This window comes from Mixophyes fleayi, chromosome 1, assembly GCF_038048845.1.
Source record: "Mixophyes fleayi isolate aMixFle1 chromosome 1, aMixFle1.hap1, whole genome shotgun sequence".
NCBI classification, from domain to species: domain Eukaryota; kingdom Metazoa; phylum Chordata; class Amphibia; order Anura; family Limnodynastidae; genus Mixophyes; species Mixophyes fleayi.
The window spans coordinates 1,059,523-1,075,968 of record NC_134402.1 but is presented as its reverse complement, the minus strand read 5'-3'; the positions used below and the strand labels follow the sequence as shown (position 1 = coordinate 1,075,968).

Genomic DNA, 16,446 nt, shown 5'->3' with positions numbered 1-16,446 from the left:
CTGTACTTTCATTCCATTTGTTTTTCTAACTATTTGCAATTTTTTATTTGTATGTCAAATCTTTATCTAATTGTTTTTATTACCTATAAGCATTGTACCTTTTGTATAATAAATATAACAATTTAATAGTTCTGTCCTTATTGCTCTAAACAAATCCTTTGCCTGTTTAGAAGAGAGAGATTACTTGGCTAGGGTTAACTCTTTAGAAACCAGAGTGTGAAGGATTAACTGTTTATCTACCTGAGCACCGAGTGTGCGCAAATGGATAATTGAGTCATAGGTTTGCTACGGGCCTCATACGTAGCTGGTGGCCGTTGCTGAGAGGTGTGAGGCGTCTGTGTTTGGAAAGGGACCGGTGAAATCTGTAGCCTGAGAGAGAGGTGAGTGTGAGATTTAGGCTGGAATCCTGTGTTCCCTTACAGTAAGCTTCCAGGTCACGAGGGCGCAGAGGGCGGTTTGTGACAGATAAAGGGGTTCAGGAGCGGTTTCCTGACTAAATCGAGGTGATATATTGTATGACTGTTGGAATATATGAAAAAATATTAAATTAGGGGGAAGCTAGAGGGGCTTATCCCTTATATACATATATAATGTAAGTGACTGGAATGTGATAGTGATACAGTGAAGACAGTAGGAGAGGTGGCGGAATGACATACCCCGTATACACCCGACTTCCACCACTGTATATGTGTCCCATTACTACACTGTGAAAGAGGCGGAATACACATTGAGTGGTCATGTGACAATGGGTTGCAAAATGTTGGTGATGAGATTGGGAGGATCTGGGGAAGAGTAGTCACTGAAATTTGAGTGTCTCCCAGATGCTCCGAAAGATTAGGCAAGTATGGCCCTCTCACCCCTCAGAAGGTGGCCATGTTAGGATGTTGGAGCTTAGCTGACAGAACAGACAGAGAGTGACCGACAGCTTGGCAGACTCTATAAACCTTTCCTGGCACTGTGAATACTGCGATACCTGATGAACAGTCACTCACCGGAAGTGTGACCCTTACAGTTCCTCTGTGGAAAGCCAGACACCACCTCTGGGGAATATTTTATGATTTGTGGTAACGGGACAGACAGCAGACTCTTCAGATAACAGGTATCCCTGTGGGAGACAGGCAGATAGGAACATTCACCCAAAACTTCCCAAGAGACAGACGGATGGATATATCCAGTGATAATGACTAGACAGACAGATGAAGACATCTGGCTACATTCCCCAGAAGACAGACAGACAGACAGACACCAGGATACATTCCCCAGGAGACAGACAGACAGACAGACAGATGGATACATAGTAACATAGTTGATGAGTTTGAAAAAAGACACCAGTCCATCAAGTTCAACCTATTTTGGATCTTCTGCGATCCTGCACTTATATTTGAAATTAATCCAGAGTAAGTAACCGCCCATCTGTTTCAATTTTGAAAATCCCCCCAGACTCAATATTGCAGTCCAATTTTTACCCTATATTCACTACTATCCTTTATTTTAAATTAACGGTCGTATCCCTGGATACACCTTTCCGCTAAAAATTTGTCTAACCCTTTCTTAAACATATCTATTGAATCTGCCATCACAACCTTCCCTGGCAATGAATTCCATATCTTGACTGCCCTTACTGTAAAGAACCCCTTCCTTTGCTGGTTGTGAAATTTCCTCTCCTCTAACCTTAGGGGGTGACCGTGAGTCCTGTGTATGGTCCTTGGGGTAAAAAGTTCCCATGAAAGCTCTCCGTATTGACCCCTAATGTATTTGTACATAGTAATCATATCTCCCCTTAGACACCTCTATTCTAAAGTAAACATGCCTAAACTGGCTAACCTTTCCTCATAACTTAATGACTCCATACCCTTTATCAATTTTGTCGCCCTTCTCTGAACCCTTTCTAGTTCCAAATTATCTTTTTTATAGAGTGGTGCCCAGAACTGTACTGCATATTCAAGATGAGGTCTTACCAACGATTTATACAGTGGCAAAATTACACTGTCTTCCCTTGCATCTATGCCCCTTTTTATGGATGCCAATACTTTATTAGCCCTTGCAGCTGCTGCTTGACATTGAGCACTATTGCTAAGTCTACTGTCTACGAGCACTCCCAAATCCTTTTCCATTATAGATTCTCCTAAATTAATTCCATTTAATTTATAGATTGTGTTCTTTTTTTTGATCCCTAAATGCATAACCTAAATCTGGATATATTTCCCAGGAGACAGACAGACAGATAGAGACATCTGGGTACATTCCCCAGGAGACAGACAGACAGATAGAGACATCTGGGTACATTCCCCAGGAGACAGACAGACAGATAGAGACATCTGGGTACATTCCCCAGGAGACAGACAGACAGATAGAGACATCTGGGTACATTCCCCAGGAGACAGACAGACAGATAGAGACATCTGGGTACATTCCCCAGGAGACAGACAGACAGATAGAGACATCTGGGTACATTCCCCAGGAGACAGACAGACAGATAGAGACATCTGGGTACATTCCCCAGGAGACAGACAGACAGATAGAGACATCTGGGTACATTCCCCAGGAGACAGACAGACAGATAGAGACATCTGGGTACATTCCCCAGGAGACAGACAGACAGATAGAGACATCTGGGTACATTCCCCAGGAGACAGACAGACGGAGTGCACCACTACCTCACCGTGCGTCTCAGAGCATATTGTGTAGTTAGGATAGTAACAGGCAATACAATGACCAGGAGCATAATCCTGGATGTACCGTGCTCTCCACAATCTACAGACAGGGGCCTATAATCACTGTAAGGTTAGAAAGGTGAATATCTGCAAATGGAACCTAGAGCCCAGATACTTTAATTTGGTGGCCGGACCTCATGGTCTTTTTCTTACTGTTTAGTTAGATTTGTGGCGAATGAGGTGATACCAAGTTCTCCACATTCACTGGTTTATTTGTTTCAGTCTGTTCAGCACATAATTATGCGTTAATAATTCATGTTTAAGTTCGTACCCTGCAGAGGTTCCAGTATCTACTTTTCAGTTTTCGCTTAAAAATTCGGTGAGAGATAACATTTTACCAGGGAGCTGAAACTTTTATATATATCCGTAATTGGTGGCCTTACCCAGGAACACGGAGAACGGACGCTCATTACCACAGATGGCAGCTTGTACTCACGTTTGATCAGAGAGGATATTTGTCTGGCTGAAGAATGTAAAAAATTGACATAACGGGTCCTTAGTGCAGATAGACCGACATTCTTCATAAGAGTCCGTCTTCAGACTGCGTTCATCAGAGCCGGGAAAGTTCAGATTGTTGTACTCTTCAGTTATACATTCTGGAAGGAAACAAGTCACAGATATAACACTCACCCATATAATCACCCACCAATTGCCCATCCGATTCCCTATCCCTCGCCCATCCGATCCCCTGCTCCTCGCTCATCCAAACATCTGTCCCTCATCCATCTGATCCCCTGTCCCTCGCCCATCTGATCCCCTGCTCCTCGCTCATCCAAACATCTGTCCCTCATCCATCTGATCCCCTGTCCCTCATCCATCCGATCCCCTATCCCTTGCCCATCTGATCCCCTGCTCCTCGCTCATCTAAACATCTGTCCCTCATCCATCTGATCCCCTGTCCCTCGCTCATCTGATCCCCTGCTCCTCGCTCATCCAAACATCTGTCCCTCATCCATCTGATCCCCTGTCCCTCGCCCATCCGATCCCCTATCCCTTGCCCATCTGATCCCCTGCTCCTCGCTCATCTAAACATCTGTCCCTCATCCATCTGATCCCCTGTCCCTCGCTCATCTGATCCCCTGCTCCTCGCTCATCCAAACATCTGTCCCTCATCCATCTGATCCCCTGTCCCTCGCCCATCCGATCCCCTGCTCCTCGCTCATCCAAACATCTGTCCCTCATCCATCTGATCCCCTGTCCTTCGCCCATCTGATCCCCTGACTCTCATCCATCCGATCCCCTAACCCTCGCCCATCCGATCCCCTGCTCCTCGCTCATCTAAACCTCTGTCCCTCATCCATCTGATCCCCTGTCCCTCGCCCATCTGATCCCCTGCTCCTCGCTCATCCAAACATCTGTCCCTCATCCATCTGATCCCCTGTCCCTCGCCCATCTGATCCCCTGCTCCTCGCTCATCCAAACATCTGTCCCTCATCCATCTGATCCCCTGTCTCTCGCCCATCCGATCCCCTGACTCTCATCAATACGATCATCTATCCCTCGCCCATCTGATCCCCTGCTCCTCGCTCATCTGAACCTCTGTTCCTCATCAATCTGATATCACCTTTCACTCATCTATATGATCACCTATCACTCCCCCATATAATCAACTTCCACTCACCCATCTGATTAATGTGCCTATCACTTACCTGAATGATCATCTATCACTCACCCACCAGATCACATTTCACTCACCAAACTGAAGACCGGAGAGGGGTTTGGTGAATCCGGATGTGGTGTTGGGAAGGTGGATGACTGAACCCGGTATGCCATCGTTACCACTCTGGAGGAAACAGTAAAACCTAAAGCAGACAACACAGCTTTTGTTGGAGTAGACTGGGAGCTTAGTGAGTAAGATTGTATATATGGAGGGAGCTGAACACCATGGAGATGACATGAGCTGGACAAGTTCAGACTGTGCCATTATTGCATGTAATGAGCTGTGGTACAGTCACAAAGACATTAATATTTGTTTCTGAAGATGTGTTTAATTGAAACAAAGATTTATTTATTGGAGATTTTAATGAATTTGTTTTAAGAGCCTTTATGTAGATTGTGATGGGGTGTAGAACGGTCAGTTAAGGTGAAACCAAGTCCGATGCCTTGGGGTCATCCTCAACTCCTCCCTCTCCTTCAAACCTCACATTCTGTCCCTATTAAATTCTTGTTACTTCCTTCTCCAGAATGTACCTTTCTCACCACGGCAGCCACCAAAACTCTTATTCACTCTCTTGTAGTCTCCCGCCTTGACTACTATAACCTCCTTCTCTCTGGCCTACCTGATTCTCACCTTGCCCTTCTTAGGTATATCCACCATGCTGCTGCCCGCCTAATTTATCTCTCCCACCGCTCTGTCTCTGCTGTACCTTCCACCAGTCCCTATATTGGCTCCCCATGGCCTACAGAATTAAATTTAAACTCCCCAAACTCACCTTCTAAGCTCTCAATCAATCCCCCCAATACATCTCCAATCTCATCTCTACCTACACTCCTCGCCACCCCCTCCGCTCTGCCTCTGACCACGGCCTCACAACTTCACTGATCACCTCTTCTCACTCCCACCTCCAGGACTTTGCCCGGACTGCTACTGAGCTGTGGAGCGATCTCCCACTCTGCATCAGGGTAGTCTCTCCTCTCAAAGGCTTCAAGTGTGTCCTTAAGACTCATTTCTTTATTCAAGCCTATCTGCCTTCATCATCATCATCACCATTTATTTATATAGCGCCAGCAAATTCCGTAGAGCTTTACAATTGGGAACAAACATTAATAAAACAATACTGGGTAATACATACAGACAGAGAGGTAAGAAAACCCTGCTCACAACTCCCTTGTCCCTGCTTTCACCAGCAGTTAGTACCACCCTATTTGTGTCTCCCCTTTCCTGTAGGATGTAAGCTCTCAGGGGCAGAGCCCTCTTTCCTTGTGTTCTCCTAATATTCCATCACCCTCTGTACCTGTTGGTCTGCTTCCCTAGCCCTGATTTCTTAAGCTCAGGATTACTTCTGATTACTTCCATCAGTCTCACTCTCTGTCCCTCATATAATTTGATCTACATTACTGTGTTACCTGTATTTCTGTTCATTCAGTATGTCTGGTCTTTGTATGTTGTTCTTCATGTATCATGTATCGTGTTATGGATCACTGCTTTCTGTATATGTTATGTACAGCGCTGCGGACCCTTGTGGTGCCTTATAAATATAAGATAATAATAACAATAAACACCACAGCTAGAACCGAGGATCTTCTTATACATGAGTTGGTTCCATTCAATCTTGTCTGTAATGAGGTACATTTTCTACTCAATGTTTTAGAAAGATAGATGAGAACATTGATGAGTGTCAAAACATACCGGGCCTGAGTCATTAAGGAGAAGCAAATAAAAGGAGAAACTTTACACCTTGGCAAAATCATGTTGCGTTGCAGGGGGAGGTGTGGGGACAGATTTATAATTGGGGTAAGGCATTTCCCAGATAAACTATTTATGGGCTACATGAAAACACAGCCAGTATTTTCCTTCAGTGCACAATAAACTAATGTGCACCCCTTGCATTGTACATGGTTTGTCCAGGATCAGATTTACTCCTTTGTTTGCCTTGGTCTCCTTAATGACTCAGGCCCGATATGTATTTCTGATAAAAAGAATGATTCATTAGCGATTTCGGAGTAAGAAGACCTCTCATTGGTGGCCATCCTGCACCATCATCTTTAAAAGACAGAAGGAATTACCATATTTACAACCCCTCATAGACAAAAGGAACCTCTTGTTGCTGCTGACATAATTCTCATATTTCTATAGGCAAATATTCACTTTTACCTTTATGTTCTGAAATCTTAGAAGCTATAAGAATTTAATATATGTGAGAAAATTCTGGCAATTCAAATTAACTAAAATATCAACCAGCGATATCTAGTTATATCGAGTAGCAATCAGCAGATGTTGTCTCGTACACAGCGTAATAGCAGACGACAATTCTCCTGACACATTCTACAGTATAAGACGAAGTAAATGTGTGACCAGTGCAGAGCTCCCTCAGAAGTGGACGTGTGACCAGTGCAGAGCTCCCTCAAACGTGGACGTGTGACAAGTGCAGAGCTCCCTCAGACGTGGATGTGACAAGTGCAGAGCTCCTTCAGAAGTGGACGTGTGACAAGTGCAGAGCTCCCTCAGACGTGGATGTGACAAGTGCAGAGCTCCCTCAGACGTGGACGTGTGACCAGTGCAGAGCTCCCTCAGACGTGGATGTGACAAGTGCAGAGCTCCCTCAGAAGTGGACATGTGACCAGTGCAGAGCTCCCTCAGAAGTGGACATGTGACCAGTGCAGAGCTCCCTCAGACGTGGATGTGACAAGTGCAGAGCTCCTTCAGAAGTGGACGTGTGACAAGTGCAGAGCTCCCTCAGAAGTGGACGTGTGACAAGTGCAGTGCTCCCTCAAACGTGGACGTGTGACAAGTGCAGAGCTCCCTCAGACGTGGATGTGACAAGTGCAGAGCTCCCTCAGAAGTGGACATGTGACCAGTGCAGAGCTCCCTCAGAAGTGGACATGTGACCAGTGCAGAGCTCCCTCAGAAGTGGACATGTGACCAGTGCAGAGCTCCCTCAGAAGTGGACATGTGACCAGTGCAGAGCTCCCTCAGAAGTGGACATGTGACCAGTGCAGAGCTCCCTCAGACGTGGATGTGACAAGTGCAGAGCTCCTTCAGAAGTGGACGTGTGACAAGTGCAGAGCTCCCTCAGAAGTGGACGTGTGACAAGTGCAGTGCTCCCTCAAACGTAGACGTGTGACCAGTGCAGAGCTCCCTCAGAAGTGGACGTGTGACAAGTGCAGAGCTCCCTCAGACGTGGATGTGACAAGTGCAGAGCTCCTTCAGAAGTGGACGTGTGACAAGTGCAGAGCTCCCTCAGAAGTGGACGTGTGACAAGTGCAGAGCTCCCTCAGAAGTGGACGTGTGACAAGTGCAGAGCTCCCTCAGACGTGGATGTGTGACCAGTGCAGAGCTCCCTCAGACGTGGACGTGTGACCAGTGCAGAGCTCCCTCAGATGTGGACGTGTGACAAGTGCAGAGCTCCCTCAGACGTGGATGTGACAAGTGCAGAGCTCCTTCAGAAGTGGACGTGTGACAAGTGCAGAGCTCCCTCAGACGTGGATGTGACAAGTGCAGAGCTCCCTCAGACGTGGACGTGTGACCAGTGCAGAGCTCCCTCAGACGTGGATGTGACAAGTGCAGAGCTCCCTCAGAAGTGGACATGTGACCAGTGCAGAGCTCCCTCAGAAGTGGACATGTGACCAGTGCAGAGCTCCCTCAAACGTAGACGTGTGACCAGTGCAGAGCTCCCTCAGAAGTGGACGTGTGACAAGTGCAGAGCTCCCTCAGACGTGGATGTGACAAGTGCAGAGCTCCTTCAGAAGTGGACGTGTGACAAGTGCAGAGCTCCCTCAGAAGTGGACGTGTGACAAGTGCAGTGCTCCCTCAGACGTGGATGTGACAAGTGCAGAGCTCCCTCAGAAGTGGACGTGTGACAAGTGCAGAGCTCCCTCAGAAGTGGACGTGTGACAAGTGCAGAGCTCCCTCAGATGTGGACGTGTGACCAGTGCAGAGCTCCCTCAGACGTGGATCTGTGACAAGTGCAGAGCTCCCTCAAACGTGGACGTGTGACCAGTGCAGAGCTCCATCAGAAGTGGACATGTGACCAGTGCAGAGCTCCCTCAGAAGTGGACATGTGACCAGTGCAGAGCTCCCTCAGAAGTGGACATGTGACCAGTGCAGAGCTCCCTCAAACGTGGACGTGTGACCAGTGCAGAGCTCCCTCAGAAGTGGACGTGTGACAAGTGCAGAGCTCCCTCAGACGTGGATGTGACAAGTGCAGAGCTCCCTCAGAAGTGGACGTGTGACAAGTGCAGAGCTCCCTCAGACGTGGATGTGACAAGTGCAGAGCTCCCTCAGACGTGGATGTGTGACCAGTGCAGAGGTCCCTCAGAAGTGGACATGTGACCAGTGCAGAGCTCCCTCAGACGTGGATGTGACAAGTGCAGAGCTCCTTCAGAAGTGGACGTGTGACAAGTGCAGAGCTCCCTCAGACGTGGATGTGACAAGTGCAGAGCTCCCTCAGAAGTGGATGTGTGACAAGTGCAGAGCTCCCTCAGAAGTGGACGTGTGACCAGTGCAGAGCTCCCTCAGACGTGGATGTGACCAGTGCAGAGCTCCCTCAGACGTGGATGTGACCAGTGCAGAGCTCCCTCAGAAGTGGACGTGTGACCAGTACAGAGCTCCCTCAGAAGTGGACGTGTGACCAGTGCAGAGCTCCCTCAGACGTGGATGTGTGACAAGTGCAGAGCTCCCTCAGACGTGGACGTGTGACCAGGGCCATCATAACAACATTATGGGCCCCCGGGCAAAGCAGTGCACCGGGGCCCCTACATATATATATATAGATAGATAGATAGATATAGCTGTATAGAGATACAGATATAGATATATAGAGATAGAGATAGATAGATGTACTTGCTCAGTGACCCTTGAAGGTTTTTTTTGCAGGTTTTTTCTTTTGCAGGATTATTTATTCTAATTAAGAGCCCTGCCCATGGGGCCCCCGGGCACCTGCCCATCGTGCCCAATGGAAAAGATGGCCCTGCGTGTGACAAGTGCAGAGCTCCCTCAGACGTGGATGTGTGACAAGTGCAGAGCTCCCTCAGAAGTGGACATGTGACCAGTGCAGAGCTCCCTCAGAAGTGGACATGTGACCAGTGCAGAGCTCCCTCAGAAGTGGACATGTGACCAGTGCAGAGCTCCCTCAGAAGTGGACATGTGACCAGTGCAGAGCTCCCTCAAACGTGGACGTGTGACCAGTGCAGAGCTCCCTCAGAAGTGGACGTGTGACAAGTGCAGAGCTCCCTCAGAAGTGGACGTGTGACAAGTGCAGAGCTCCCTCAGACGTGGATGTGACAAGTGCAGAGCTCCTTCAGAAGTGGACGTGTGACAAGTGCAGAGCTCCCTCAGAAGTGGACGTGTGACAAGTGCAGTGCTCCCTCAGACGTGGATGTGACAAGTGCAGAGCTCCCTCAGAAGTGGACGTGTGACAAGTGCAGAGCTCCCTCAGAAGTGGACGTGTGACAAGTGCAGAGCTCCCTCAGATGTGGACGTGTGACCAGTGCAGAGCTCCCTCAGACGTGGATCTGTGACAAGTGCAGAGCTCCCTCAAACGTGGACGTGTGACCAGTGCAGAGCTCCATCAGAAGTGGACATGTGACCAGTGCAGAGCTCCCTCAGAAGTGGACATGTGACCAGTGCAGAGCTCCCTCAGAAGTGGACATGTGACCAGTGCAGAGCTCCCTCAAACGTGGACGTGTGACCAGTGCAGAGCTCCCTCAGAAGTGGACGTGTGACAAGTGCAGAGCTCCCTCAGACGTGGATGTGACAAGTGCAGAGCTCCCTCAGAAGTGGACGTGTGACAAGTGCAGAGCTCCCTCAGACGTGGATGTGACAAGTGCAGAGCTCCCTCAGAAGTGGACGTGTGACAAGTGCAGAGCTCCCTCAGACGTGGATGTGACAAGTGCAGAGCTCCCTCAGACGTGGATGTGTGACCAGTGCAGAGGTCCCTCAGAAGTGGACATGTGACCAGTGCAGAGCTCCCTCAGACGTGGATGTGACAAGTGCAGAGCTCCTTCAGAAGTGGACGTGTGACAAGTGCAGAGCTCCCTCAGACGTGGATGTGACAAGTGCAGAGCTCCCTCAGAAGTGGACGTGTGACAAGTGCAGAGCTCCCTCAGAAGTGGACGTGTGACCAGTGCAGAGCTCCCTCAGAAGTGGACGTGTGACCAGTGCAGAGCTCCCTCAGACGTGGATGTGACCAGTGCAGAGCTCCCTCAGACGTGGATGTGACCAGTGCAGAGCTCCCTCAGAAGTGGACGTGTGACCAGTACAGAGCTCCCTCAGAAGTGGACGTGTGACCAGTGCAGAGCTCCCTCAGACGTGGATGTGTGACAAGTGCAGAGCTCCCTCAGACGTGGACGTGTGACCAGGGCCATCATAACAACATTATGGGCCCCCGGGCAAAGCAGTGCACCGGGGCCCCTACATATATATATATAGATAGATAGATAGATATAGCTGTATAGAGATACAGATATAGATATATAGAGATAGAGATAGATAGATGTACTTGCTCAGTGACCCTTGAAGGTTTTTTTTGCAGGTTTTTTCTTTTGCAGGATTATTTATTCTAATTAAGAGCCCTGCCCATGGGGCCCCCGGGCACCTGCCCATCGTGCCCAATGGAAAAGATGGCCCTGCGTGTGACAAGTGCAGAGCTCCCTCAGACGTGGATGTGTGACAAGTGCAGAGCTCCCTCAGAAGTGGACATGTGACCAGTGCAGAGCTCCCTCAGAAGTGGACATGTGACCAGTGCAGAGCTCCCTCAGAAGTGGACATGTGACCAGTGCAGAGCTCCCTCAGAAGTGGACATGTGACCAGTGCAGAGCTCCCTCAAACGTGGACGTGTGACCAGTGCAGAGCTCCCTCAGAAGTGGACGTGTGACAAGTGCAGAGCTCCCTCAGAAGTGGATGTGACAAGTGCAGAGCTCCCTCAGAAGTGGACGTGTGACAAGTGCAGAGCTCCCTCAGACGTGGATGTGACAAGTGCAGAGCTCCCTCAGACGTGGATGTGTGACCAGTGCAGAGGTCCCTCAGAAGTGGACATGTGACCAGTGCAGAGCTCCCTCAGACGTGGATGTGACAAGTGCAGAGCTCCTTCAGAAGTGGACGTGTGACAAGTGCAGAGCTCCCTCAGACGTGGATGTGACAAGTGCAGAGCTCCCTCAGAAGTGGACGTGTGACAAGTGCAGAGCTCCCTCAGAAGTGGACGTGTGACAAGTGCAGAGCTCCCTCAGACGTGTATGTGACAAGTGCAGAGCTCCCTCAGAAGTGGACATGTGACCAGTGCAGAGCTCCCTCAGAAGTGGACGTGTGACAAGTGCAGAGCTCCCTCAGACTTGGACGTGTGACCAGTGCAGAGCTCCCTCAGACGTGGACGTGTGACCAGTGCAGAGCTCCCTCAGAAGTGGACGTGTGACCAGTGCAGAGCTCCCTCAGACGTGGATGTGACCAGTGCAGAGCTCCCTCAGAAGTGGACGTGTGACCAGTACAGAGCTCCCTCAGAAGTGGACGTATGACAAGTGCAGAGCTCCCTCAGACGTGGACGTGTGACCAGGGCCATCATAACAACATTATGGGCCCCCGGGCAAAGCAGTGCACCGGGGCCCCTACATATATATATATAGATAGATAGATAGATATAGCTGTATAGAGATACAGATATAGATATATAGAGATAGAGATAGATAGATGTACTTGCTCAGTGACCCTTGAAGGTTTTTTTTGCAGGTTTTTTCTTTTGCAGGATTATTTATTCTAATTAAGAGCCCTGCCTATGGGGCCCCCGGGCACCTGCCCATCGTGCCCAATGGAAAAGATGGCCCTGCGTGTGACAAGTGCAGAGCTCCCTCAGACGTGGATGTGTGACAAGTGCAGAGCTCCCTCAGAAGTGGACATGTGACCAGTGCAGAGCTCCCTCAGAAGTGGACATGTGACCAGTGCAGAGCTCCCTCAGAAGTGGACATGTGACCAGTGCAGAGCTCCCTCAGACGTGGATGTGTGACAAGTGCAGAGCTCCCTCAGAAGTGGACGTGTGACCAGTGCAGAGCTCCCTCAGAAGTGGACATGTGACCAGTGCAGAGCTCCCTCAGAAGTGGACATGTGACCAGTGCAGAGCTCCCTCAGAAGTGGACATGTGACCAGTGCAGAGCTCCCTCACCAGATCTCTAATAACTGGACTATTCCCCTTACATTATACACAGCATCCCAGTCATAACATTTCCTATCAATTATCTGGTGAGCGAGCTCTACCTTAGCATATTGGTTTTGGTTGATTGTAAAGTGTTTGGAAAAGTGTAATTTGTTATTATTGCTGCAATATTCTACAATTTATCTGATGAGACTGCTCACATGGACAACCATGTGACTCTGTGCCCTAACAGTGCCTGATATTTCTGTTGGATATTATTCCAGTAAATGACTAAAGTTCTGGCGATGTCCAGCATCACAACCACACGTGAAAGCATAAGGTGAAGTTTGGCTCTTGGATTTTTAGGTAATCTTTGGAAATATCCTGATTCCCAAGTTCTGGAACACATCTTATTTTGCCTTAAACTGAATGTCTTTGTGACACAACACAACCCAATGTGCAGATGTCATATTCAATTTGAATCCCAAACCTCTGTGTCTGTCCTACAAACCTGTGCAGTACATGGCCTGATAGAGGAAGGGTTACACTCACCTCCGTTCATCTAGAGTCCAATCTGCACTAAGGTAGGTGAAAAACTGACATGGTGGATTCTGGGTACACAGTCGCTGGCATTGGTCAACATCTGGTGCCATCATATATCCAATCAGACTACCAGAAAATGTTGTGTGTGGAAGCAGAAGGGCAGAGCAGTCCAAGTAACCTGGGTGGAGAAGGCAGGAGATTTAGGCGGAGAAAAGATTGGGAGAATATTGGATGGTGAAACAGGAAGAAGTAAATGAAGATGAAGGTAGAAGGGAGACATTGATTATTTGGTGCAGGGCAGATGAAAAGAAGTGGGTGGAGGGAAGATAGTGATTAGAGGGGAGAGAAGAGGAGTTACATACAGAGGGGAGAGAAGAGGAGTACATACAGAGGGGAGAGAAGAGGAGTTACATACAGAGGGGAGAAAAGAGGAGTTACATACAGAGGGGAGAGAAGAGGAGTTACATACAGAGGGGAGAGAAGAGGAGTACATACAGAGGGGAGAGAAGAGGAGTACATACAGAGGGGAGAGAAGAGGAGTTACATACAGAGGGGAGAGAAGAGGAGTACATACAGAGGGGAGAGAAGAGGAGTTACATACAGAGGGGAGAGAAGAGGAGTACATACAGAGGGGAGAGAAGAGGAGTTACATACAGAGGGGAGAGAAGAGGAGTACATACAGAGGGGAGAGAAGAGGAGTTACATACAGAGGGGAGAGAAGAGGAGTACATACAGAGGGGAGAGAAGAGGAGTTACATACAGAGGGGAGAGAAGAGGAGTACATACAGAGGGGAGAGAAGAGGAGTACATACAGAGGGGAGAGAAGAAGAGTACATACAGAGGGGAGAGAAGAAGAGTACATACAGAGGGGAGAGAAGAAGAGTACATACAGAGGGGAGAGAAGAGGAGTACATACAGAGGGGAGAGAAGAGGAGTACATACAGAGGGGAGAGAAGAGGAGTACATACAGAGGGGAGAGAAGAGGAGTACATACAGAGGGGAGAGAAGAGGAGTTACATACAGAGGGGAGAGAAGAGGAGTACATACAGAGGGGAGAGAAGAAGAGTAAATACAGAGGGGAGAGAAGAGGAGTTACATACAGAGGGGAGAGAAGAGGAGTACATACAGAGGGGAGAGAAGAGGAGTTACATACAGAGGGGAGAGAAGAGGAGTACATACAGAGGGGAGAGAAGAAGAGTACATACAGAGGGGAGAGAAGAGGAGTTACATACAGAGGGGAGAGAAGAGGAGTTACATACAGAGGGGAGAGAAGAAGAGTACATACAGAGGGGAGAGAAGAAGAGTACATACAGAGGGGAGAGAAGAGGAGTTACATACAGAGGGGAGAGAAGAGGAGTACATACAGAGGGGAGAGAAGAAGAGTAAATACAGAGGGGAGAGAAGAGGAGTTACATACAGAGGGGAGAGAAGAGGAGTACATACAGAGGGGAGAGAAGAGGAGTACATACAGAGGGGAGAGAAGAGGAGTTACATACAGAGGGGAGAGAAGAGGAGTACATACAGAGGGGAGAGAAGAGGAGTACATACAGAGGGGAGAGAAGAGGAGTACATACAGAGGGGAGAGAAGAGGAGTACATACAGAGGGGAGAGAAGAGGAGTACATACAGAGGGGAGAGAAGAGGAGTAGATACAGAGGGGAGAGAAGAGGAGTACATACAGAGGGGAGAGAAGAGGAGTACATACAGAGGGGAGAGAAGAGGAGTACATACAGAGGGGAGAGAAGAGGAGTTACATACAGAGGGGAGAGAAGAGGAGTTACATACAGAGGGGAGAGAAGAGGAGTTACACACAGAGGGGAGAGAAGAGGAGTACATACAGAGGGGAGAGAAGAGGAGGTACATACAGAGGGGAGAGAAGAGGAGTACATACAGAGGGGAGAGAAGAGGAGTACATACAGAGGGGAGAGAAGAGGAGTACATACAGAGGGGAGAGAAGAGGAGTTACATACAGAGGGGAGAGAAGAGGAGTTACATACAGAGGGGAGAGAAGAGGAGTACATACAGAGGGGAGAGAAGAGGAGTTACATACAGAGGGGAGAGAAGAGGAGGTACATACAGAGGGGAGAGAAGAGGAGTACATACAGAGGGGAGAGAAGAGGAGTACATACAGAGGGGAGAGAAGAGGAGTTACATACAGAGGGGAGAGAAGAGGAGTTACATACAGAGGGGAGAGAAGAGGAGTTACATACAGAGGGGAGAGAAGAGGAGTACATACAGAGGGGAGAGAAGAGGAGTTACATACAGAGGGGAGAGAAGAGGAGTTACATACAGAGGGGAGAGAAGAGGAGTACATACAGAGGGGAGAGAAGAGGAGTACATACAGAGGGGAGAGAAGAGGAGTTACATACAGAGGGGAGAGAAGAGGAGTTACATACAGAGGGGAGAGAAGAGGAGTTACATACAGAGGGGAGAGAAGAGGAGTACATACAGAGGGGAGAGAAGAGGAGGTACATACAGAGGGGAGAGAAGAGGAGTACATACAGAGGGGAGAGAAGAGGAGTACATACAGAGGGGAGAGAAGAGGAGTACATAAAGAGGGGGCTGGGAGAAATAGGTGAGGTGCAGAAGAGACAGGGTTATTGGGTGTAGTGTATATGGAGAAACAGGACGTTATGGGAGAGAGGAACATAACAATTGGGTGAAGGACACTGTTACAAAATTAGGGTAAGATTACAAGATAAATAATTAAATTATTTATTGGAGTCCTGAATATAAACTTGGAATAAAGATTAAATCACTAGATTGAGAGTCAGGTGCATGGTGTCACCAGCTAATGTAGCTCAAAATACCAACCCCACCCTTTAATAACACTAACTCATCTCAACTCAAATTGCTGCCATGCATCCAATAGTGGCCCTGATTCATTAAGGAAAGTACTCATTTTTTTTACTTAAGTTTACTCCTGGGTAAAACTATGTTACAATGCAAGGGGTGTATATTAGTTTATTATTTTGTACATAAGAAAAATACTAGCTTTTTTTTCCTAGATCAACTTTAAATTTCAGCGTACAAGCTATAAAGTATTTGTGTGCCACATGAAAAACAGACAGTATTTTCCTTATGTGCAAAATAATAAACTCATTTGCACCCCTTGCATAGCAATATGGTTTTGTCCAGACAACTTAGTTAAGAAAACTTACTCAATTTCTTGCCTAAGTTCCTTAATGAATCAGGCTCACTGTGCGTTTGTTTCAGTATACACATAGTTTTTAAAAAGAACACACATAAAAATCCCCAAAACTATTCAAATAAGGTCTCCTGTAATATAGGCATTATTAATAAAACATTAAATACATTTATTAGATTTTATGAATGGCTACTGTACATACAATGCATTGTTACAATTACTATTGTTTGCATACACATGTAATAGCATGCATACACATGTAA

The 16,446-nt window shown here is 47.9% G+C and overlaps 1 protein-coding gene across 1 annotated transcript in view; it reads right to left on the bottom strand.

Moving 5' to 3' along the window:
• Positions 1-16,446, bottom strand: part of LOC142110698 (coagulation factor XI-like) — a 77,561-nt gene that overhangs the window by 2,825 nt on the left and 58,290 nt on the right. The window contains exons 10-13 of the mRNA XM_075193777.1: positions 13,046-13,214; positions 4,410-4,516; positions 3,151-3,310; positions 993-1,105 (exon numbers count right to left, since the gene is read on the bottom strand). Of these exons, the coding sequence (XP_075049878.1) occupies positions 993-1,105; positions 3,151-3,310; positions 4,410-4,516; positions 13,046-13,214 (549 nt within the window). The remainder of the gene's footprint in view (positions 1-992; positions 1,106-3,150; positions 3,311-4,409; positions 4,517-13,045; positions 13,215-16,446) is intronic.